This window comes from Lingula anatina, chromosome 1, assembly GCF_051362555.1.
Source record: "Lingula anatina isolate TDL-2025a chromosome 1, LinAna3.0, whole genome shotgun sequence".
NCBI lineage: Eukaryota > Metazoa > Brachiopoda > Lingulata > Lingulida > Lingulidae > Lingula > Lingula anatina.
In genome coordinates, this window is record NC_141767.1 from 34,346,944 (window position 1) to 34,371,663 (window position 24,720).

The window sequence follows — 24,720 nt, forward strand, 5'->3', positions numbered from 1 at the left end:
TTGAAATGTCTGTTGAAATGTTTATTCATGAAAATGAGAAAAAACTTTGGCACTGCTTTTTCAGGCAGGGGCTGTTTGTCTCCATGCTGCTGCCAAGAGAGGCCACACTGCTGTAGTGAGGTCACTCCTCCAGAAAGGTGCACAAGTAGACGCCAGGACCAAGGTGACTTTAATATATCATTTTACTACAAATAAAGAGAAATAAGAATAGAAAAATCTTCTTATAAAAGAGCTAAGCATAAGTAACAAGTAAACGCCAGGGCTAAGGTGACTTTGAAATATCATTTTACTACAATAAAGAAAAAAAAATAAAAATCATCAAAAAGAAGAGTTAAGCATTCCTTTGACAAAATGGTGTACCATTTCCAAATTGTCATTTTGACTATTGTTCATGAGGGTTCAGTTTTCTCCATATTTATGCATTAATTTTTTTCCAGATAATGAGAGAATCCTTCTATTTTCAAAACTTAATTTAAAATTACAGCCCACCTATCATCATTAGTTCAAAGTTTTTATGTTTAAAGATCAAAACATACCCAAAAGTATCTTATTTGTGTCCAACTGGCAATTTGAAAGGGAAGAATTTGTATTTTCAGGACAACTACACAGCCCTGCACATAGCTGTGGAGGCATGCAGACCACTTGTGGTACAGACACTATTGGGCTTTGGTGCTCAGGTGGAACTCAAGGGAGGACTGGTCAGTCTGTCTTTTTATTAACCATATATTGATAATTACTTCACTATGTTGAAAAGATTGTCGATTTATTTCAAGGAAAGAAATACCATTCATTGGATTATTAACATTGTAGTTCTTTTAGTTTCCTGGAACAGCAGTTTTCTTGTGGAAAGCAATAATGATCAGTATAATGGTGATATGTTGAATTTAAAAAAATGTTTGGTTATAAATATTGATCAAACAGACTGTTCTTTTTTTTCTATGAGAATGCAATTGTGCAGTGAATGTTTACTAGTGAAACAAATTTCTGTAAATTAAAGTTGATGTTGATATTTTAGGCCCAGGAGACCCCACTCCACATAGCAGCCAGAACCAGTGAAGGGGAAAAGTGTGCAGAAATGCTTATCAAAAGTGGAGCCAATGTTAATTCCATTCAGGAGAACGGGGAGACTGCAATGCACATAGCAGCCAGATATGGTCTCATCAAAATGGTTATTGCCCTCTTGGAAGAAGGTGGTGACCCCTGTTGGCAGTCAAAGGTAATGTGTTTATTTTTATAGTAAGGATAGAAGATAATACCTAAGTCAAACCACTGTTGTACTTCATAGATTTATCCAGCATTTGTGATATCCCAAACAAAAAATTGTTATCACAGTTTAAGTACCATCTGCAAATGTATATATATGTCATTTGTGATAGTTGAAATACAATTTTGAAACTCCAGAATTCATCAGTGTAGAATTAAGGAATGTCTTGTTGAACAGGGGTTATCTAATTATCTTTAGGTCTTGATTTATACACAAGGTTACTATTGTTTCAAAGTAGAGAAGGCAGTTTATACGTTATTTTAAATATTCTCAAGTTAATTTGTTCTATATTTTTGCCAGCTTGGGGAAACTCCTCTCCATGTGTCTGTGAGACACTGTCATTGGGATGTGGCAGACGAACTTCTGAGATTTGTGGCCACAGAGAAGTCCCATATAGATGCTGTGATGCTAGTCAACCAACAAAATACTGTAAGATATTTAGTTTTTAATTTAAATATTCTAATGACTTTTTATATTCTCTCAAATTTCCATGCTCTGATGTTTGACATTAACAAAATTCTATAAGGTTAATTTTTTAATTCAGATATTTTAATTACATTTTACTCTCAAATTTTCTTTGCTGTACATAAAGTAACACTTTTATCTGGATGGGAACTGGTATTGCTTGAGGCATATTATGCATTTATCATAAAATGTTTACATAAGCATGGTATTATTTAAGCAGATTTTCCAAGATTGTAAATTGAAATATTTTTTAAAGATATTGATATCAATTTTTTTTAACAGGAAGGGGAAACTTGTGTGCATTATGCAGCTGAAATTACCAAGAACATGTGCCATAGAGAGTTTGAAGATGTCGATGTGATCAAACTGATGCTGGAATACAATGGAGACACGAACACACAGACTAGAATGGTAAGATCCTGTAGAAATGTGAATGAAAAATCGTAGTATGCTCTTCTCATTATCGCACTAATGGAGTGCAGGCTGTAAATCAAGTATGTGAAAAAAGAATGATGATTGCGGTAACTGCAGATGCAAGTCAAGATATAAATGCTTTATTGATGAATTTAAACATGCGTATTTGGAACATATGGGTTTACAGACATTGTAAATTTTTCTAGGTCTATGGGCTATAGTTATAATAATAATAATAATAATAATAATAATAATAATAATAAAGGGTTAATTGTACATTTTGTAATAAACAAAATGTATGTGAGATCTAATTTTTTTGAATAAACATTTGAAGTGAAAAAGTCTAAAAACAGGGATCATTATCATTTAAAAAGAAACAAGTTCATGCTGCACTGAATTTGACTCTGCCATCTTGTTTCTGTTGTCACATTTTCATCCTTTTCTCCAGACACATGAGACCCCACTTCACTACTGCTCCAGGGCAGGAAACGAGGACATCCTGTTGGAAATGGTCAGACATTTAGGTCCCAACAGAGTCCAGTTGGCAGTCAACAAGCAAGCAAAGGTACTAGATGTAGTATAAGGACAGTTAGTACCATATCAGTAAAGACATTTGAAACTGTGAAATTTCAATAAAAATCCATTAAAATGTTGGTTATCATATTGAAATGTTATTCACCAATTTTTGCTTACATGAGATACACTGTATATTTTATATCATAGAAAGAAGTTTTTTTTTTGCTGTTGTGGGCAACAGGACGTGACTTGAAATTATACTGTCAATCATAATTTGCCACATGTTCATCCAAGTTTATCCCTTTATTAAATTGATAACAAACTTACCCATCAAATATGACACCACTGATTCAGTACGAAACTTAATTAACCACATGTAGCAGAAATGAATGAATTAATGTGTGAATGAGGCAGAGACAGTAATTAATTAAGATTAGGAATATCTTCAGTCTGCAGCTTTTCAAGGAATATTTACCACATATTGAGGGATGCCAGTGCTTCATACTTAATCTTTTTCTTAATCTTTTCCTGAAACCTAATAAAAGGTATCCCCAGTGCATCAAGCCAATTTATGTGATTTAGGGTCCGGGTAATATTTTCTCAGAAAAGTACTTCTCCGTTCATAAATCTGCAATTTACAATATTCTTTCAGAATGGCTGGTCCCCATTATTGGTTGCGTGTGAGCAGGGCCACCTGGACATTGTAAAGATCTTAATGCAGAACCATGCCAGAGTGGATGTGTTTGATGAGGTGAAAATTTGATTTAAAAATATGGAGAGATAAAAAAATAACTTAAGATATTATAAGATTATTGGGCACTTAATACAGCACAGGCTCTCTATTTTACATAAATTTCTAAATGTTTTATTTACAGTAGGTGTAACAACTCACTTTTTAAGTTAAAGCAGAGAAAACATGAAAGAGGCATATTATGGGAGTACTTATGTCAAATTGCCACTATACCATATCAAATGCCACCATATAGAGCAGAGTTACATTAATTTCCGAAAAAATGATATTTACACATATACTTTTTGATTACCTTTCTTTGCTTTTTGTACTGGAGGGAAAATAAGTAGATCAAATTTACAACCTTGTTTATTAAGACATTTTTGTTCTATGACAGCATGGTAAGGCGGCACTGCACCTGGCGGCAGAGAACGGCCATGATGAGGTAGCAGACGTGTTGCTGTGGCACAAGGCATTTGTCAATGCTAAGTCCAAACTTGGGGTCACCCCTCTCCACCTGGCGGCACAGAATGGCTGCAATAAACTTGTCAAACTGCTGATAGAAACTCACGGAGCTACCATTGATGCCTTGTCCCTGGTGAGTATGTCATTCTCTGACATAAGATGTTAGTGCAGCCTGCATGTATTTATTTTTGTAAATTTTTTTGTACATTCTTGAAATAAAAGATTGTTTTTCCTGATCATTTGTGAAAAAAAGAGTAAAGCTGTTATGTCAAGTCTTTTTAAGCAGAGACATTTGTAATACATTGTGTGAAAGGGGTTTAAATTTGCTGTCCCACTCATAGATTAAAAAAATTAAGTTGCATTTGGGTTGCCTGCCTCCAATGTCCACCTCAACTTTTGTTACGAAAATTATTAATTTTTAGGCGAAGAAGACTCCCTTGCATATGGCTGCACAGAATGGGCAGATGGAAGTTTGCAGTACTTTCCTGAAGATGAAAGCTGATGCAAATGCCACTGATGTGGTATGTTTAGTTATTTTGATTAAAGAAATAAAAATAAAGTCAAGTTCATTACTTTGAAATTTAATTATAGGTTTGCAAAAACACATGCTGATGTTTAAAAAAGGAAAATTTCTGAAAGGTAAAAATATTACTGCACGATTAACAAAGCTAGATTGAAGAACAAAAGCAACATTCTGTGGTTTTCAAAAACAAAAAACAACAAAAAAAATTATATCTCTTAATGCTTTTTCAGCATGGTCAAACTCCCCTCCATTTGGCTGCTGAAAACGACCACTCAGATGTTGTGAAACTCTTCCTAAAGCACAAGCCTGAGTTAGTCACTATGGCCAACACGGTGAGTGATACTATATTTGAACCAGCAGCAATAGTCGCAGCATAAGAATTGCCATTTGCTGTTCAGCAGTATGTCATATGTAAAATTGACATTAAGAATTTCCTGGTTATAAAAAAATACAATGGGATAATTATTTTTATGAAGTGGTTCATCAAAGAGATGTTTAATGTAAGGCATCAAGAAATAACTTGACATTTCTATGATAAGATCAGTTTTAAATGAATGTTTATTAATATCTTGGATTTTGGATATTGATGAAAAGTTTTGATTATCTCTTTGACAGGTTGTTAGGTAAATTTTTTATGTTTGACATTGTGAAGGTTTTTCTGCTAACAATGAATTATAGCATTTCGTTTGATAACTTTCAGAATTGATTTTTTCTGTGTTTCTAGGATATAAAAGCACTAAAATAACACATCAAAATGCTCTTTAACAGCCATTCAAGAGGGGGGATTAACTTGAAAGGTTATGCAATAATCATTCTGGTTTATTAAATTGACAAAAGGTGGACTTGTTTGCTATGTCTGTGATTTTATTACTTTTCACTCCACTGACTTTTAGGTTTTTATCTTACTTACCAAATGGTATTTTGCTATCATGTTACTTTCCACTTAGATTTGTAATATAGAAGACATTTGAACAGATTATATTACAGAAAACAGCTACATTGAAAGATAATTGATAATAAATTTTTCTAATGCTCGGTAATAAAAACCCATGTATATCATGAGGGCTTAAAACAAATGTATTGGTTTTTAGGTTTACTATAGCTTATAAGAAGTAATACAATTCTTCATGTGTCTTTACTTGGTTTTTGTATTAAATCTAGTGGATTGATTATAATAGAGTTTGGGTACTAACACTGTGAAATGGTTTAGTAACTATTACAATTTAATTAAATGCTGTGACCAGGATAATGTAAGTATGTGGGGCCAATGACCTTTATATAGGTAATGGTTCACTTTCCAGAAAATTGGGATGACCAAAAAATGCATGCATGTCCAATTACCCATATTTTGCATTGATCACCTTTGTACATTTCTCCCCTGCAATAGGAAACGTGGATGTAACATTGTGTCATACTGCACGCATGCACTTGTACAGTATCATGTTGGGTTTTGCAGGAAGTTTATATGAATTGGTATTTGACCTGTTGTTGTTTTACTTTCACTGGGTTGGATTTTATCTTTTTTTTATGAATTTTCGTAAGCATGTTGATGTTAATATATTGCAAAATTATTTTAAAGCTGTATCTCTTGACAATGTTGATAGATTGTATGACTGAGACTTTATTTTCTTTTAATTATGTGAAATTAGTTCTAACTTTAAATCTAGTATAAAGCATACATCAAGACCTGTTAAGGGTTCTTTTTGAAGTTTTGCTTGCGTAGTCAGAATCAGGATATATATCTTGTCACACAAAAGGCATTTCTTATAATGCTTTGTTTAAAATTATTATTTTAATGTTTTTTTTATTAATCTGACCCTTCTTTTTTTTTGTATTGATATTCTATTTCTTGGTTCAAATATTGTTAAACATTGGAGTAATGAGTATGGGTATAATTTCAACTCTTATAAACATTTCATTAAATCAGTGGCACTTTTTTTTCACTTTCAGAATGGCATGACATGTGCTCACATAGCTGCCTCAAAGGGCAGTGTAGGTGTCATTAAGGAACTTATGAGATTCAACAAAATGGTAGTGACAACAGCCAGAAATAGGGTAAGTGACACTTTTTGGTTGAGTTGTTTTTGTATACAGTTTTTTTTCCTTTGCCAAAATAAATTTTCTTTACAGTTTTATTGACAACATGAAGACAATTTTAATGTGACATTGAATCAGATAAGACTACATATGCATACATACTCAAACAAAGCTCTGAATTTTTTCCAACCAAAAAAGTTTTCCTGACATGCTTAACCAAAAGAGGATTGTCCTGAAAAGGCATGAATTCAGATAGAGGATTGTTTAAATTTAAACTAAATTCATTTTGTTATTTCCTTTGTTTATTGTGTATAGACCAACAACTCGACAGCCCTCCATCTAGCTGCAGAAGGAGGACATGTAGAAGTAGTGCAAGTGCTGCTGGAAGCTGGAGCCTCTGCAACTGATGAAAATGCCGTAAGTGACACCTAGTAATACACTTAGCTTATTCATAGGGTTATTGATGTGTCTGCTGTTCATTTACACTAATGTGTTTATGTTAATGTGATGAAAAATGAAGAATATATATATATATATATATATATATATATATATATATATATATATATATATATATATATATATATATATATATATATATATATGAAGAATTAGAATGTAAAAAAAAATAGAAGATAAGAAACAAAGTTTTTGAAATACTTGATTTGTTACACAATGTCATGTGGTATTATTTGACAAAATTTGCCTTGTGAATATAAATAAAAAGATTATTGATCTAACGTGGCTATAATTGCTTTGGAGATAAAAGGAACTGAAATCTTTCAGTAATGAAAATATACCAAAATATTAAAGTTTATATTCCACAATTTGTTTACGTTTAATAATAACATCTGATAAAATTTACATTTTGATATTTTTAAGGAGGGTATGACGGCCATTCATCTGTCAGCCAAACATGGGCATGTGCACATCTTGGATGCACTGAAGGGACATGTTGATTTTGCCGTCACGAGTGCTAAGGTAGGTCAGGAAAACAGTTCTACAGTTTATCAATAACTTTTCTGTCAATCAAAAAAGATCAAAAGGCTCTTCTTTCCAAATGTTACATCTAAAGATTTTCATGAGATAATTTGTTGAGAACAGATGCTGCCTTTTGGAAACACATGGCAGTTTTGTAAAGTAAATAACCCATTCACCTTGCAGTGAAGGTTACTTGGATATGCATGTTTTGGTTGTCAGTAAGCGTTGTCAGTTTTGACAAGTGCAGGGCCCATCTAACAACTTAGTAGTGCCAGTTTGCACTGGCTTCCAAAACTTGTACAGTATGCCAGAACATTCGGTGTGATAAAAAAAAAAACTGTAACTAAATGCGACTTTTTCACCTTTTGACCTTTTTGATCTGATTTTCTTTGTTTATATTATACTGTGACTATGGGCAATATTATTGGCTACCGTGTATGTTATTACAAACTCTCAGTAGTATCTGTTGAAATGCAACACTTACCAAGAGGAAAGTTGATCTCTTTTTAAAGACAAACAGATTGAACATGATTTTATATCTAGGAAAAGAGTTTGATTTAGGATTTAAATCACTGGTAAGTCTCAGGTGTATTCAGTGGTGGCTCTCAGTGTTAATCCTGTTGCACATTTCCTTGGATGGGCAGTGACTTCAAGTTAGACTGTTGTTTTGATGCATCTTTTTGATACTGTTCTCAGACATTGGGTAGGTGTACACACAGGTGTATATAGTATTCTCAGGTAGCTGGTTAGCTTGATGAATGGGATGCTCTGTCAGTACTTGGTTATAACTCTTTTCACGATGAAAGGAATTGAGCGCTAGGGTGTAGTTTATCAAACCTAATGAGACTAAAGAGATATGTTCATGCTCAGCCTTATAATGCCAGTAGGAAGAGGAAACCTGTCATTCCAGTGTCATGACTTTACGTACATGCGGTTCCAAAATTGAACATGCTTACCTTGTTAAAGGTCCACAGGGATAGTTTGGCTTCAATTTTCAATCAAAGTGTCAGTGAGGATAGTGGAGTAGATGTGGAGTCACTTTTAGATGAGAATTGTGATGAAAGTGAAGAAAATTGGCCACAGTTTGATGATGATGACGGTGGTGGTAGTAAAAAAGAAAATGGACATTTTGATCATTCTGAGGTTAAGTTCAAACCATTCTGACTTTTGAAATTAAATTGAATTTCTTATCTTAAATCAATATCCAATGCAAGAGAAAATCAAATTTTTTTCAGACTGGGTTAACAGCCCTCCATGTTGCTGCTCATTATGGTCAAGCAGACTTTGTGCGTGAGACACTGACCAGCATTCCAGCCACAGTGACCAGTGAGGCCCCAGACTCTGAAACTGGACTCAAGGATGTCACTGCTGAGGTGAGTTTTACAAAGCAGTTTTTTTTTAATTAAAAAGTCGCATAAAAAGTCAAAGAATAACAATTTTTTGTTGGTGTTTGTCTTTTAACTTGGTAGCATTTCAAAAGAAATTGATTAAAGCTTCGTTAGTGTTGATTTTCTTTCCCAGAAAAACATAACATTATTTTCAATATGTTTATGAGTTCTGAGATCTTTTAACTGTAGTCTACAAAAAATAATAATGAAAGAAAAATTAAATGAGTCAGTAAAGATAACAAAACATATTTGAAAGAAAATGCATATTTGAAAATACAGGTATTTTTGTTTTGTTTTGTTTTGTTTCTTTTTTTAAATTTAATTAATTATTTTTTATTAAAAATATAAAGAATTGTTTACAGTTGTCATCTGCATTAAGCGTTTACAGCTGGAAGTTCTTTCTAAGCATATTTATTACAACCATTGACACTATAGTTTATGTACCCTCTGGTTCTTTACTTGCTTCAGATATAATTCACTAGAATTTATTTTCACGTTGCTTTTTTTAACACCTGGGCCATATTTCACGGTATTAATTGGTCAGATGAAGGAGGAACTAGTCACTTCAAAATAGCATACCAAGAATATAATGCATTCGTGTAGGCCTTGTTATTGCTATTTTCCCTACTGATGAACTTTCAAGAATCACAGATTGTAATTGTTATTTTTGCAGTATATATATATATATATATATATATATATATATATATATATATATATATATATATATTCATTTACTTTATTATTCTGGCATTGCTATGTATAAATATGGCTCACATTGTAACTATGGAATTTATATAAAAAAAACAAGTTCAGAATCTCAAAGTCACACTGTTTATCCGTTTTTAAATTATCAACATTTTTAATATGCTTTACTATGGTGGTTAGATATTATTATTTTTTATTTATTTAATCTGTTTTATCTTGGCATTTATCTCTCCTGTAGTCTGGCCTCACTCCGCTCCACTTGGCCTCCCAGTCTGGTCATGAAGGGTTGGTCCGCCTGTTACTCAATTCTCCAGGTGTGCAAGCAGACGCAGCCACCAAAGTCCAGGTAATAAACACAGTGATTCTGTCTGGACGTTCTAGAATTTGTATGCGTGCATAACCAGTGATCTGACTTTTAACTTGAACTTCTGAACTGTATCGGGAGGGAGGATGTATCCAAGGAATTTAGGATCAATACTTTATTTATTTCTTAAGTATAACAGTGAAATAGAGATGTGTGAATTTGATATGTTAATATCTACTAGTAGATTTACAATGCCTAATGCATCATCATTAATTTTTTAAGTTCTTTGTAAAGATTTAGTATTACTGGATTTAAATTAAAAGTAGTATTTTTTTAATCAACAGCTATCCAAATCATCTATTTATTTATAAAAATATTTTGAACTGTTAAAAAATTTCTTACTAGCAACCCGTAGAAAAATGTAATATTTTCAATATTTATTGGTATGATTAAAATTAAGGTTACATTAATAAATTGATTTCAGGGTTCAATACCACTCCACATGGCTGCTCAGAATGGCCATACTTCAGTGGTCAGTCTGCTTCTCAGTAAGTCCACCTCTCAGATCCATGTCAAGGACAAGAGGGGCAGGACTGGACTGCACCTGTCTGCTGCACATGGACATTATGATATGGTGGCACTTCTGCTGGGGCAGGGGGCTGATATTAATGTTTATGATAAGGTAATATAGTAAATATTCTGAAGAATTTATTTATTTATTTATTTATTTATTTATTTATTTATTTATTTATTTATTTAATATTTTTTGTTTATTCAGGCAACCTAGAATTTACATAAAAATGTTTATGTGAAGGTGATTAAGCACATAAAATTTATTTTTCATTTTTTCATAAATATGGGATTTACAGAGATGAGTGATGAACAATATGTTTTCCAAAGCCATGATATTTTTAAAGTATACCATCTTTATACAATTATATTGAAATCATTGAGATTTAAAGTTTACTTTCTAAGAAAAAAAATTACAGTTACATATAACACACCACAGCCACTCACTGTCAAACATGCAGTATACATATCAATGACTACACTTAAAACATTTTCAAAAAATGACAGCCTCAATTTTTTAGAATGGCTGGACCCCTCTCCATTTTGCTGCAAAGGCAGGCTACTTGAAGGTGGTGAAGTTATTGATAGAGAGTGGTGCTGCACCCAAGTATGAATCTAAGGAAGGGAAGGTACCCATCTGCTATGCTGCAGCCATGAATCACACCGAGGTGGTCAGTTATCTTATGAAGAGAGACCACAACACACAGCATTTGATGGACGATAAGAAGGTAAGGAATTTTGGCTGCTTCCACATTCCTTATGGGTGCAGGAAGGTCAGGCAGAGTGCAGGTATCCTTTCCAGGAAAGATGTTGATTTGATATTTAACTGTGTCATATACAGAAATGTTATACTCTTATTTATTGGTACTCCAGCTCAATGCAATCAAAAATCTCATCTTATGTAATCCTACATAAAACGCATATGCAATTATGAAATCCCTCAAACCAGGAACATTTAGAGGAAGAACTTGTTTAATACAAAAAAAAAAAGAATGACATAGTTCAGGTTAATTCAATCCTTGTCACACAGGTTCATCATTAGTCTTAATATTTTAATAACAAGAAGCATAGGTTTAATTAGACAAAATGGCTTAATATTTATTTAGATTAATTTTTTTTTTATTCATATCCCAGTTTGTATTTGACCTGATGGTGTGTGGCAAGACCAACAATAACAGATCCATCCAGGAGTTCATCACACTGTCCCCAGCCCCAGTGGACACAGCAGCCAAGATGTCCAAGAATTTTGCCCTTCTGGCCATCAGGGAGAAGGAGCGGTCAAGGGATCTCCTGCATGCCGGCGCATACTGTGAGAAAATGGCTACGGAATTAATGGCCATTGCCTCCGGAACCAACGGAGCATCAGCTTTACTCAAATCTGTTGACTGCCGTGGAACACCTTTCTTGGACATACTCATTGAAAATGAGCAGAAGGAAGTAGTTTCCCACCCAACAATTCAGAAATACTTATCAGACGTTTGGAAAGGAAATTTGAAATGGAACACATGGAAAGTAGTGATGGTTTTCACATTGTTCCTGATCGTACCCCCAGTGTGGGTTTACTTCTCATTGCCACTTAGGAACCGCTACAACAAAGTTCCGCTCATTAAGTTCATGTCATATTTAGTCTCGCATTTCTACTTAATTATACTATTTATTATGACAACTGTTGCACCCATTTATCCAATCTTTCAGTCTGGGTCACTCATACCCCATTGGTACGAGTGGCTACTATTGGCATGGCTGTCTGGACTTCTGGTCTCAGAGCTGACCAATCCAGGTGACAGGGCAGGGTTAGGGTGGATTAAAGTATTTGTGATAGCAGTTAGTGCACTGGGAATCGTGGTCCATCTTCTAGCATTTGCATTTAAGGAAGACGAGCGCTATGTGTGCTTATATGTGAGGAATCAATTTTTTGCCCTGGCATTACTGTTCTGTTTTGTGTTGCTGCTGGATTTTCTTTCATTTCATCACTTATTTGGACCATGGGCAATTATTATCAGAGATTTGATGAAGGATTTGATCAGATTTTTGGTCATTTTGTTGGCCTTCATGCTAGGATTCACTCTTCATCTCTCAGCAATTTATCAGCCAGTGTATCCACCACAAGTATCAAATTCATCCATTGGTCAAGGAAATGGAGGAGGAGGAGCCAAAAGTCTCACGCCAATAGATACTTTTGAACTTCTGTTTTTTTCCCTATTTGGTCTCATCGAGCCTGATACTTTACCTACAATAGCCCAGAGCCCTGACTGGACAATTAACTTAGTGAAATCTGTATTTGGAGCTTATATGTTAGTGACTCTCATTGTGTTGATAAATCTGTTAATTGCCATGATGTCTGACACATACCAGAGGATTCAGGCACAGTCAGATGTGGAGTGGAAGTTTGGGCGAGCTAAGTTGATCAGAAACATGAATAGAACCTCAGCTACTCCATCTCCTCTGAACCTTTTCACCAAGCTCATCACTTACTGCAAAGTGGCTTACAAACACAAAGGTAAGAGGACTTTCAGTTACAGTGCAAAAATTTAGAATAAAAGAGAAACTATGTTCCAGAATTTAAGATAAACAGTATTCAGAAGGAACTTTTATGATATATAGTTTTGTATTTTGCAGCAGGGCCTGGGGAATATATGACTCAAAATTTCCTCAATATTCATTATGATTTGATAAAATAATAACTGATCTTATTATTTAACAAACAAAAAGCAAGGTGATAATAATAAATTAAGATAGAAAAATGGGCTACTTAGCCAAACCAAAAAGGTATGCTGGACTTCACTATCCCTTCATATTTGACCTTCTACATGTGCGTTTTATTTTCTGTATATTTCAGGCAAAATATGCAGTGCTGAGGCCCAGAGCTACATCCATGAAGAGGAGGACCTGAATGAGGATTATGATGCTAGATCTGTGGACCTGTTACAAAATAACCAAGTCATGCTCAGGAATATGATGAGGAGAAATACTCAAGTGGCTCCTGAATGTGAGCAATGTATTTTTAATAAAAGTGTATTGCTGTTTACACAATAATAAAAAAAGTGATCACATTAAGAAAAATAAATTGTTTGGAGTTTACTTTTGCAAAATGATGCTGAACAGGATGTAGTTCAGTTAGATGATAAATAAAAAGAGGATTGATTAAAATATTTATTTAAGAACAGGATGTATTGAGGAGAAAATTTTGTCATTTTATTTCTGTTACAAATATGTTTGTATCTTATTTATTAATTGAGGTAAATTCACATACTTGATATCAACTACATAACATAACAATTAACATGCAGATATTGTACTAACTGCCAATTTTCAAATTCAATTTAATAATATTCACCTTATTGCAAAAAAAGAAATTTTGAAAAATTTCACAATATATATCCTTGTACATTTTCCAGCCTATTTGCGTGCTCCGCAGCAGAGAGGTCCTCAATGCATAGATGATGTGATAGACTGGCAGTTTGTTGTCCACAAGTATTTGGAGGTCAACAACCTGTTGGATGAACACTCAGACGAGGAAGAGGACAACAGTAAACACTTCAAGAAGGATAACCACTTGAAAGAAATTAATGAGAAGGTGACGGAAAATGGTGGGATTAAATGACCAGGAGTTGAACTATTTGGGTAGGAAGGGTAACATGTAAGAAAAATAAGTGAAGGGGTAACAAGTGGCAGTGAAATGAAATATGGACATTAACAGATACAGGTTTAAGAATAAAGTGTGCAGTGATAAAGAGCTGCTGTTTGAACAAAAAGCATAGACACGTTCAAAAGAACATTTCTGGAAAGTCAAGAATCTACAGTGTAATTCTTTTCCATAAAATGCTAGTGGCCAATTTTTCAATTTTAATTTATTTATATCACCTTCTTATATGTCAAATTTAGATTGGATTGGTTTTTATGGCAAATGCATTGCATTGTAATGTGGGGCATTAATATACTAGTACCATGTGTCTATTAGCCAGTCACCTTGGAGAGAAGTTTGTTTTTGGCTTTTCTTCTTTTTTTCTCTCATTGAAACAGATGCACTGGTATGTATAAATATACAAGTATGTTGGACAATGAAAATATTTAACCTTAAAGCATTTTTTGCAGTTATGTCTCATACTTTTTTCATTTATTTAACTGAACAGAAATATTTTGTGTAATTGTTACTTTACTCCACGACAATAATTATATTTATATCCAAATATGATTGCAAGTGATAGATATTAACTACATTGTGAAAAAAAATCACTATCATAGTCCAAGATTATGTGTATTTTTGTTATATGAATATTTTGATTCTGTATAAGCAGAGCTTTTTCTAGAATGTGGCAGATGGTACTGCTGAGCAGCACTACTAGTTCATGTAGATGAATATTGTGTAGACCCCCAGTCAGTAGGCACAGTCATATCGGTAGATATAAGGCAGTTTCTTTAGCTTTTGAACATTTGTAAACTGTAGTCACCACCCCAGTGATAGTTCACCTGTGAGACAAGCTTGAAGATGTGGAGAGTGAAACTACTGTTATTCTGACTATAACGACTACCCTTTATCTACAGGTGGCATGTGATAACAGGGAGAATGCCTTAGAACCAGTGAAATTGTTGATTAAAGTTTAAAAAAAAAATAAAGAAAAAGACATAATTGTTGTCTTCTTATAATATCTGTATGACCAGTTGAAACACTTAAGATTTCTAATTGGCAACAATAAAGTTGTTTAAAGTGAAGGTTATTATTCAGCTGAGTTACTTTGGATGCATTGATGGGCTTTTTTTTAACCATCTCATATTTTGGTCAATTTCTCTATGAAAAGTTATTTCAGAACATGTTGTGTATTGGAACTAATTGATTGACAGTGTTATCGGACCAGTGTGCATTAAAAGGAACCATTTTTTCAACATTTTTAAATATTTGTATGAAATAACTCTAACTGTAACCTTAAACATGCTTTTACTTTGGAAGTTATATAGTCATTGCTTTTGTTATGAGTTGTTGTGATGTTTTTAAATAATCTTCAAATGATCAATATGAGAAGTATTTGGAATAATTGTGTGACAATATTTCTATAAATTTGTAATTATATTTCATTGCCATCCTAATCATACCTGGGTTCCCGTAAGGTTCAACTTAAGGTTCTGTTTACTTTTTTCTGTGCATGGTTTCATTAATTTTACTTTCTTTGTTGTGACTCATCATATTTGGAGTTAAAGTATTTCTGCTTTATACCAGTGCCATTCATTGCATTTTCTAAATTAAAAAAAATTACCTTCGTGTTATTGACCATAGCCTCCAAATAATAATTGTACAATCAAGAAATATGAGAGAACTTCATTATTGAACAGTAACTTTTAGCATCACCTCAAATTTGTGCAAGTATGTGTATCCTTTGAACAATACACAATAGTCTTGTTGGGACTCTTTGGAAATTTAATTTTTATCTTTGCCTTCATGAAAAATGCAACAACTGTACATGTATTATTGCAGAAAGTATGCCTTGCATTTGAAGTGCAATATACCAGCTGTGAAATAAAAAAATATTTTCAGTCATAACTCATTCTTGGCTCATTTATTAGTTTTGTATTGGTAATTTGTAGTCGTGTGGAGAACTTATTCTTTTAAGTTCTACTATAATAACATGTCCGAAACTCTTTGTACCTAAAACTTGCCGACAAGGACCTAAAAAGGGATGGTTGGAAAATGGTTCTCTTGAGAAATAACTCAAGAAATTATACTTTAAAAGTTATTATTACCATCCCCCAAAGAGGTATAATAGTTTTCGTTACCTGTTAGCAGTTTTATGCAAAAAGTGTCAAGAAACTGAGGGTCTTTGTATCAGGGTGCCCACCCTAGATGTAATTATACAGGACCATTCCCAGACCCTATTGTACAAAGTGTAGGATCGATCTATCTCCAAGGGGATTCTTGCTAAATTGCAATCAGCGGTCTAGATGTCTGTCATGCCTACTGAAGCTGCTAGGGGGTAATTATGGTTTAGCAGCATCAGTAGGTGTGCCAGACATGTAAGCAGTTTAAGCTGGAAACAATTTAGCGAGAAACCCCATGGAGACGGATCGATCCTGTTAGATTGATCTAGGTATGAGAACCCAGTTTTAAAGTATCCACCTATATCCAGAGATCAAGACAACTTCAGGAGACATTCTCCAGATAGTGGAAGACCTCAGATACTTAGGGTCACGCACCATCAGCACTGAAAAGATGTCAGCACTAGAAAAGGTCAAGCTTGGGGAGCACTGAATAGACTGAATAAAATAGTTGCAGCTGTCCCTTGAGCGCAAAATCAGGCTGCATGTTGTGTTTGTAGCAGTGGTAGAATCAGTGTTACTTACAAAGGCAATGGAAAAAATCGCTAAATGGTGCGTGTACCAGGGTGCTAACAGTTGCATACGGGGTGCCTGCTGCACAAAAAATGACCAACCCCCAACTTTATGAGGACTTGCTTTTAATTTCAGAGAAGAACGTGTGGATCAGGTAATTGGGTCAAAATCTAGGCTTACCTGTGCAAATTAAGGGGTAACAGGATTCTGTCAGGATTCTGTCATGAGGAACTCTCACGTCATAGCTTTATGCAAAAAGAAATGAACGGAGTTTGCGGAAATTTTGAGGATAGGTCACAAATGGGTCAAGGAAGAAATGGTTAGATTATTGTGATGATTACTTAATTAATTAATGGTTAATTATTAGTCAATTATTTGTTTTTGATGAAAATATCAGATAGGTCACAAATGGGCCAAAGAAGAAATATATAGATTTGGTGATAAACCATTAATTAATTAATGGTTAGTTATGAGTCATTTAACCATTAATTGATTAATGATTAATAATTGGTTAATTATGTCTTGGCTTAGGTCTAAGCTTTCTGAGTGCATTTTGTTTATACTGATTTCTTTCTGTACTGATCGCGCTTTTACCTCTTTTCGTGCGAACAGCTTTTGCGTGATCTAAAAAGATTCTAGTCAATGGGTGTTCAAAATTACTTTATTTGGCAGTCTCCTTTAGCACTAGATCACACCTAAAACTAGACATCTAAAATAGTTTTTCTCTTACATTATATACTTGAAATTTGAAAAGTTCACAGTCCAGCTGTCATCAACTAAATGAAAGTAACTTTTTTTTTTAGCAAAGTCAACCAGCACTTTGAAGCGTTAACATTTTTCACTCTTGCCTGCCGAAAAAATATACTTTTCGCACTACATGTACTTGACTCCTACTTGCGCTGAGTAATTCTTTTTCAAATAAATGGAATTCTGCTAGTTTGTAACTGGTGAAACCGCAACCACTTTACAACATTATTATGAAATATTAAAGCGCTTATATACATATGGTACATATATATATAAGATATTTAATAGAACTTTTGTTCAGCACAAGAGGTAAATAACACACTTACAGACAACAAATTAGAATACGATTATCTTATGCAACGTAAAATATAGAAAGGACCTTAATATTATTATTATTATTATTATGAACAAAACTGACAATTTGCATAATGTAACCATACTGTTAGCAAGACAAAGGCCCGTATACAATGCACTGGCAATCCATAACAACGCATTGACCCGCACTAAAATTTACTAAAGGGCATCCTACATGACTATATGGAACATAACAGAAATTATCCTTGGGACTCTCTAGGAATTCCTAGGATTTACTATGGGAGTCCTATCTAGTGTGTATATTTTATAGTGCATTTCTATAAGGGAAGTTGCTTCATAAATTCCACTTGATAAAGTTAAGAAGCTGCTTTCGCTTTTACGATATCGACATATGCCACAACCAAGTCATAACCAAAATCACTTGGACTGCGAGTAACATCTTCCTCAAACCTGCCAAAGAACTCGTCAATAATCTCCTTCTTTTCCTTTTCTGATCGACGTTCATCTAGACCAGACATAAAGATGGCTTCGCTCCATGCTCGGAACACATTAACGTATCTTCTTGCCTTGTGCGCCACGCTTAGTGGTTCATCATCTGGGGGGTAAGGTACATGTATCAAGATAAAACGTCAATGCATATCCATTGAAATAGCTTTCTTATTTCAGCATGTTCTTTTATGAATGTGACATTGAGAGAAACAAATATTGTTCGGTTGTTGTATATACGACTGGTCAAAGTTTGAAACAATTTACTCGTACTGCACCAGAAAAGGCAGAAGGAGTGCAGAATATGCTTTATTAATGAAAAATGCTTTTGAAATAAAACACTTTCCCTCAGTACCCCCCCCCCCCAAAAAAAAAAAAAAAAAAAAAAAAAAAAAAAAAAAAAAAACCGTAAGGTCTTTACCTAAGAATTCGTCATTCTTATGTTTCAAAGAGTAGTCCAATTGGATGACCTTCATCTCGATCGATACAAGTTTTAACCCCGCCTTCAAAACCTTGGAATCTTCATCCAAAAATGGCGCCTTGAACTCCTCTTCTGAACGCTGGTAAGATGAAATGTTTGTATTCAGAAATTCTTCCTACAAAAAAGAACGGCACACCTACAACTCGCGTGCTAAAATAAAACATTGCTTCACCGTTGCATTATGGTACCAACGTCAAATCAGGCGTTTACTTTTCTTTATCCGAAAGGAAAAAATCCCTTCCCATCCAAGTATACAAACTTAGTTGTCTCTTTTTACATCATACAATCCGGGAAAAGGCCCACCTTGGTTATCCGCCCCGCTGTTATAAATGAAAGCCATAAGTCCCTAAGGTACGAGATGTCTTTATCTTTGTAAAGCGCTTTACTGCCGGGATGCATGTTTTCCTTTGTAGCCAGAGCTAATATGATGATGTGGGCACCTTAATAATAATAATAATAATAATAATAATAATAATAATAATTTATTGTCATATTTATACATAAAAGTATAAAATGAAAATTGGTATGATCTGTCCATAAAACAAAATACAATAGAATAATTAATATCCATTTTGCTCATTAGAAATACGTACTGCTGATGGGTAAAAACTACTTAAAACGCGTGTGGAAGTTAACTTTAATGACCGTAGTCGACTTGATGACATAGGCATAAGTACACTATTCGCTGGCATGTGGTGACCAGGGTCACCCGTGATTGACTTCACTTTCCTATCACAATGCAGCTGGCAGTTTTTACTACGAAATCGAGGCAATTCTTGTCTTCTGTTGTAGCACCACCGCACTAGGCGGTGAAAGAGAGTGTCAGTACAATGACCGCACGGTTAAATTTTGCCAGCAGTTTTTGCTTAACATAGAACGACTTCAAACGCCGTAGAAAGTATAGTCTTTGCTATGCCTTACAGACAATTTTATTTATGTTGATGCACTATAAGATCATCAGAGATATGTATGCCAAGAAATTAAAATCTTATATCATATAAGCCAAGAGTGAGTGAAAAGAAGTTATATTTTTATGACGAAAACGTACTTAAACGCTTGCGCATGGGTGCCAGCCTGCAAAAAATGTGTTATTAACATTTTAATACTCAAATCCAGCCGCAACCCTAACGTACAGTTTTTTTTTTTTTTTTTTTTTTTTTTTTTTTTTTTTTTTGCACAATTTAAATGGATTCAAGTGTAAATAAACATTTTAGTGAAAGGCTTTTTATTTTTTCTCAACCTAAGGTGCCCACTGTTAATTGTTACATTGTTAATTGTTAATCAGTGGACTCAGACAGTAAAATAAATCGATAAATTTGAACATTTTCTAAGAGGTACCTATTTTCAGTTCTGTTGCCCGGTTTATGAGAATCGTCTTCCAGTCCTCAGCGGCCTGTTTTTTATGTGCATCAAATTCTTCGTCACTGAATTCGTCTCCCTGACAAATTATATCCCACTGAAGATTACAAGGCCTGAAATGTAATGGAAACAATTCACAATTAAACATTAGTGTAATCTTTAAAATAACATGACGCCATATGTCAGTGCTGTTGGCTTTTATTTCTCTTGTCGCAACTTAAGTTTTTCAAAAAAAAATTTGAAAAGTAGCACACTCATTCTAAATAGCAAGGACTACAAAAAATGTAAAAAAAAAAAGCAATTTATTTCAAGGTACCTTTACACACGTCGGCATCATTATAGAAATAGCGTGTCATATTGTTCTTTGTTCATCTCGGTATCTAATCCCTTTAAATAGCTTATAGACGAGACGATGCCCACCTTTTACTCAACCAGTTCATAGCAATGCAGGATACACCCAGGTCCACGTAATTTGGCGGCAGACATCGTTCATAGAAATTAGTACCACTGGCCAGGAAAAACACGTTTTTATCTTGAGGAAGAAAGTTCCTTTGATCTTCAAATAAACCTGTAAGTTAGAATACCCTACTATAAACAACTGGATGACAGGAATACAATAACTGGTGTTCATGACCATAATCCCCATAAAATTAACAATTAAACAGGCATTAATTCTATCAAATTTTGTACCTTGTGTTAGAAAGAATAATGACTTAAAATCGTTCCAGGGTTGATCCTCGTACACTATTACAATCGGTTTTTCTTTCCCATATTTTGCTCGTACAGCTCCTGAAGAAAATCAACAGTTCAGTGTGTGACCTGTGACCTTGGGCACCAGTATACAATATAGCCAGAATTACCACAGTTTGAAAGTGATCTACATGCACAATGCAGTGTTTGATCCATGCTGCTGTTTAATGGTTAAAATTCTTAATCTAAAAAAGTGCATTGAACTCTGTTAAAGAATGTGTACAATCTACTTTGAAAACTTAGATCTAACAAAGAAAAATATTTTTGTTAATTGAAAAACCTGCAGTTTAATTTTCAAAATGTTCAAAATTAATTTTTAGGAGGTACTTATGATCTCCGTCATCAGTTTCATAGATGTTCCTCCATCTCCAGCACCGTAGTCACACACCACAAAGGGATCCTTTGTGTTTTCATCAGTTCCATCTCCTTAAAAAGAAGCAATATCCTATACTATTAAATAACAGAGAGGGTTTACAATTTCTCGACTGCTTCTTCATTCTCTTAAACGCCAACGTAAGTCAACAGATGGAGACAAAAAGTGATACGAATAAAAATTTAAAGACAATTATTAAATGTGCCTACCAATTGTTTGCAGCGCATAAGGCAATATGTCATTATACAATTTTTCGTAATTCACAGCATTTCTACTCCAAAAATGTGATCCGTGATGTCTATCCAACAGCCTGTACACAGGATACCTTGATTGAGAAATTTGGTCGCCAAAAGCTGTAAAAATATAAGAAGGATCTACTCTTAGACCACGGCACATTGCTTGTTCTTTTCAATCTATACTCGTTCTCTACAACTTTAAAATTTATTATTTTTGTTTAAAAAATGAGATATCAACTTGCATCAATAGACGTTTGTGCTTGCTTATTAAATGAATATCTCACCATAGACCCCAAACTGAGGTTTCCTGGGTATACACCAAACTTGAAAAAACAAAACATTCATAGTGTACAATGAAGAGCATCATATTAAGTCATTCCATGTGAAGTGCCACATCGAGCGACGCGCGCGATATTGAACTTTCATAATTCTTTGAGTGCATTCCCAGAGATTTAGATCGATCCATCCGGATCGACCTAACTCCCTGCGGTTCGCGCTAAATTGCAGTCAGCCGAGCGCGCACGACAGTTAATTACCCCCTTACACCTTTTAGAAGGCGGGACAGACGCTTAAGCCGGCTAAGCTGACAGTAATCTAGTGAGACTCCACACAGGGATAGATCGATCTAAAATCTGTGGGAATGGGGTCTTTGTCTCTAAAGCCTTCTAGAACAACGTTCTTTCATGGGCATGAATGTGCCCCTTTATCTTGAATCCATTCATTAAAAATGTCATCCAAAGTGTCCTTCGTCTTTTTCTATTTACTTTTCTTGGACAACAAAATAAATTTCAAAATTGCACACACACAATGATGCACTAGTACATGTACATGTTCATATTCATCAAAATAATGCGTATGGTACTGTGTCAATTCCAGACACGTAATGCTGTGGTAATGGCTCTAACAGATTTTTCATGTTTCATCCAGCAATAATAAGCAAAGTCTGGTTAATCGGGGCTTTGATGATATATGGTATACCTGTAGATTGGCCAGGGGCTCCATTGGAAAATTCTCATTGAAATCACCCTGGATACCCTAACATGCCTGAGCCTTATGGTGATTTCTGGCCAATTTTATCACACTTATGTCTGTCGGCCATGACATATGTAGTCACAGCTTTGACTTGATAAAATTGCAAAATATTATCAACATATCTCTGGTGTTTTTAACAACAGTATATTGTGAAAATATGACATAATAAACATGATATGAGGATATGACTCTGTAAAGTCACATACCTGTTGAACACGGGGCGCCATCTTGTTGATCCATATTGTTTTGTCAAAACAAATTTTTATGCTCAAGGCCAACACTTCCGCGTTATTTACGTTCTATGCAAAGCCATTTTAAGTTGAATCACCCAACTATATTGAAACATGCTTTGCGTGTTAAACTCAGGAGTTGGATAAAACCTACTGGTACATAAAATGTCGTTCTGTGAGTCGATAAGTGTCGAACTATAGTGCTCCGCTATATATTTATACTGATACTCAAAACTTTTATCAAAATAACCATTGGTTTTTTATTTTTTCAATTTTCTCCAAACGGAGCCTTTGAGGCAAAATTTGTACAGTGTGCGCACGCGCCCTTTGTTTTTACAGGGTTGCTACTTAATATGGAATATTTTTTATCATTGTTATTTTTGAGTGCTGATTAAATTTTTTTGGGCTTGAGTCATTAAAAAAAGTATGTCACCGAGTGATAAAAACATCCAGTCTTCTGTTGTGAGATATTTTGGTCAATGATAACAAATCTGACATAAGATGCCATTCAAAAGAAAGGAACACCCCAGAAAACCATATCAACAGCTTGACGTCAGTATTAACTTTAAGCTAAGATATTAAAGAAAATGATAGCCTCCGGCCAGTGATATGTTACACAGTCAAAGAACTCACTACAGTAAATCATGAAAAGTCAGTAATTGCGGGTATGACCTCCAGCAGCCGCTTGCAGCGCCCTCATCCTACATGGCATACCCTGTGACACGTTTTTTAGAGTTTGGGTGGGGATATCATTCCACGCAGTGATATTTGCCTGTCGCAGTTCAACACTATTTATCGGCCGATGACCATAGCTATTAATTGTGTTAGTTACTTTTGCCCAAAGTTTTTCAATTGGGTTCATATCTGGAGAGTTTGCAGGCCAGGGCAGTTGCTGAATCCATTGGTTTTGAAGAAAAACAGTGATTCGGCGGCCTCGATGTGGGGTTGCGCAGTCGTCTTGGTACACAAAGTTGTTCCTGAAGATGACTCTTACCAATCGAAGCATTGTTTACTGTAGAATGTCTCTGTAGGAATCCTGGATGAGGTTGCCTCCTAGAAAAACCAACTGGTTCTGGGCACCGACATGAAATGCTCCCCAAACAAAGACGTTACCATCCCCCGCTTGCACCCTAGGCAGTACACAATCATCGTTTTATGCCCCTCGTACACGTCGGTGGACACGGATTCGACCATCAACCCTAAAAAATCCATATCTGGCCTCATCATTGAAAGCGACGTGATTCCAGTGTTTTGGCTGCAAACGCACGTGGTCCCCAGCCCATTGCAGACGTCGCTGTATATGACCTGCTGTTGACAGTGATTTCCCTACTGACCTTTGTGCAAAATAACCGGCTTTCAGTAATCTCTTGTTCACGAGGGACCTTGAAACGGGCGTTTGAATGACATTCTGCGACTCTTTTCTGAGGACACTGGTTGTCTTTGTACGACCAGCACGGCGTCCTCTAAGGAGAAGGCGATCCTGTCTTCTTGGTGTGATACGCGGACACCCTGGTCGAGGTATTGGAGTAGGTGCCCCTGTTGCAGTATTTCTTTGGAGGATTTTACAAACGGTTCCTGATAAATGTTGAATTACCTTGCAATGGCTGTCCGTTTCTGGCCATTTTATCTGAGAGCAAGAATCCCATAGTAAGCTGCGTTGCATAGCTGTCGAATCATATCTTCACTGAGGTACCTGTCAAGTTTCAGAGCGATCCCTCTGTTGCTTCTCTAAACACACTCCAAAGATTGACCAAACCCATGCGTTTTTATACAAGGGCAGAAATTGTCGAAAAGACCACCCCTCACATTTCTGACCACTGAAAATGCAACTGCATGCATCAATTGTTTCGAGAGTTGTGTGGTAATTAGGTAACACACCTGGCTACACATAGAGTGACACCTCAGCTTTGGATTTAAAGTAGTTAGAGAGAAATTTAATATTTTGTAGAAAATTTACTAGCCAAAAAATAATATTCCATATTAAGTGGTAACCCTGTATATACCTCTTATCACTAGGCCATGACA

At 34.9% G+C, this 24,720-nt stretch overlaps 2 protein-coding genes and 1 long non-coding RNA gene across 4 annotated transcripts in view; 1 reads left to right on the forward strand and 2 right to left on the reverse strand.

Annotated features, from left to right (window-relative positions):
* LOC106152811 (uncharacterized) overlaps positions 1-15,901 on the forward strand; it is a 32,879-nt gene extending 16,978 nt beyond the window's left edge. For both annotated transcript variants that reach the window (XM_013526551.2, XM_087000208.1), the window contains exons 9-28: positions 65-163; positions 597-698; positions 1,016-1,216; positions 1,565-1,693; positions 2,012-2,140; positions 2,592-2,708; positions 3,312-3,410; positions 3,787-3,987; positions 4,277-4,375; positions 4,608-4,709; positions 6,328-6,432; positions 6,730-6,831; positions 7,297-7,395; positions 8,631-8,768; positions 9,730-9,837; positions 10,280-10,477; positions 10,887-11,093; positions 11,500-12,865; positions 13,205-13,354; positions 13,764-15,901. In XM_013526551.2, the coding sequence (XP_013382005.2) occupies positions 65-163; positions 597-698; positions 1,016-1,216; positions 1,565-1,693; positions 2,012-2,140; positions 2,592-2,708; positions 3,312-3,410; positions 3,787-3,987; positions 4,277-4,375; positions 4,608-4,709; positions 6,328-6,432; positions 6,730-6,831; positions 7,297-7,395; positions 8,631-8,768; positions 9,730-9,837; positions 10,280-10,477; positions 10,887-11,093; positions 11,500-12,865; positions 13,205-13,354; positions 13,764-13,969 (3,957 nt within the window). In that variant the 3' untranslated portion in view covers positions 13,970-15,901. The remainder of the gene's footprint in view (positions 1-64; positions 164-596; positions 699-1,015; positions 1,217-1,564; positions 1,694-2,011; positions 2,141-2,591; positions 2,709-3,311; positions 3,411-3,786; positions 3,988-4,276; positions 4,376-4,607; positions 4,710-6,327; positions 6,433-6,729; positions 6,832-7,296; positions 7,396-8,630; positions 8,769-9,729; positions 9,838-10,279; positions 10,478-10,886; positions 11,094-11,499; positions 12,866-13,204; positions 13,355-13,763) is intronic.
* A 1,434-nt stretch (positions 15,902-17,335) lies between these two features.
* Positions 17,336-18,810, reverse strand: LOC147764293 (uncharacterized). Its single transcript, XR_015332052.1, has 2 exons — positions 18,656-18,810; positions 17,336-18,343 (listed from the first exon to the last, which is right to left on the reverse strand). It is a non-coding gene; the product is annotated as an uncharacterized LOC147764293 (long non-coding RNA).
* A 1,232-nt stretch (positions 18,811-20,042) lies between these two features.
* Positions 20,043-21,269, reverse strand: LOC147764294 (uncharacterized). Its single transcript, XM_087008867.1, has 4 exons — positions 21,152-21,269; positions 20,765-20,863; positions 20,495-20,642; positions 20,043-20,187 (listed from the first exon to the last, which is right to left on the reverse strand). The coding sequence occupies exons 1-4, from the start codon at positions 21,174-21,176 to the stop codon at positions 20,043-20,045; spliced, it is 417 nt and encodes a 138-aa protein (XP_086864993.1). The 5' UTR covers positions 21,177-21,269.
* Between the last annotated feature and the right edge of the window lie 3,451 nt (positions 21,270-24,720).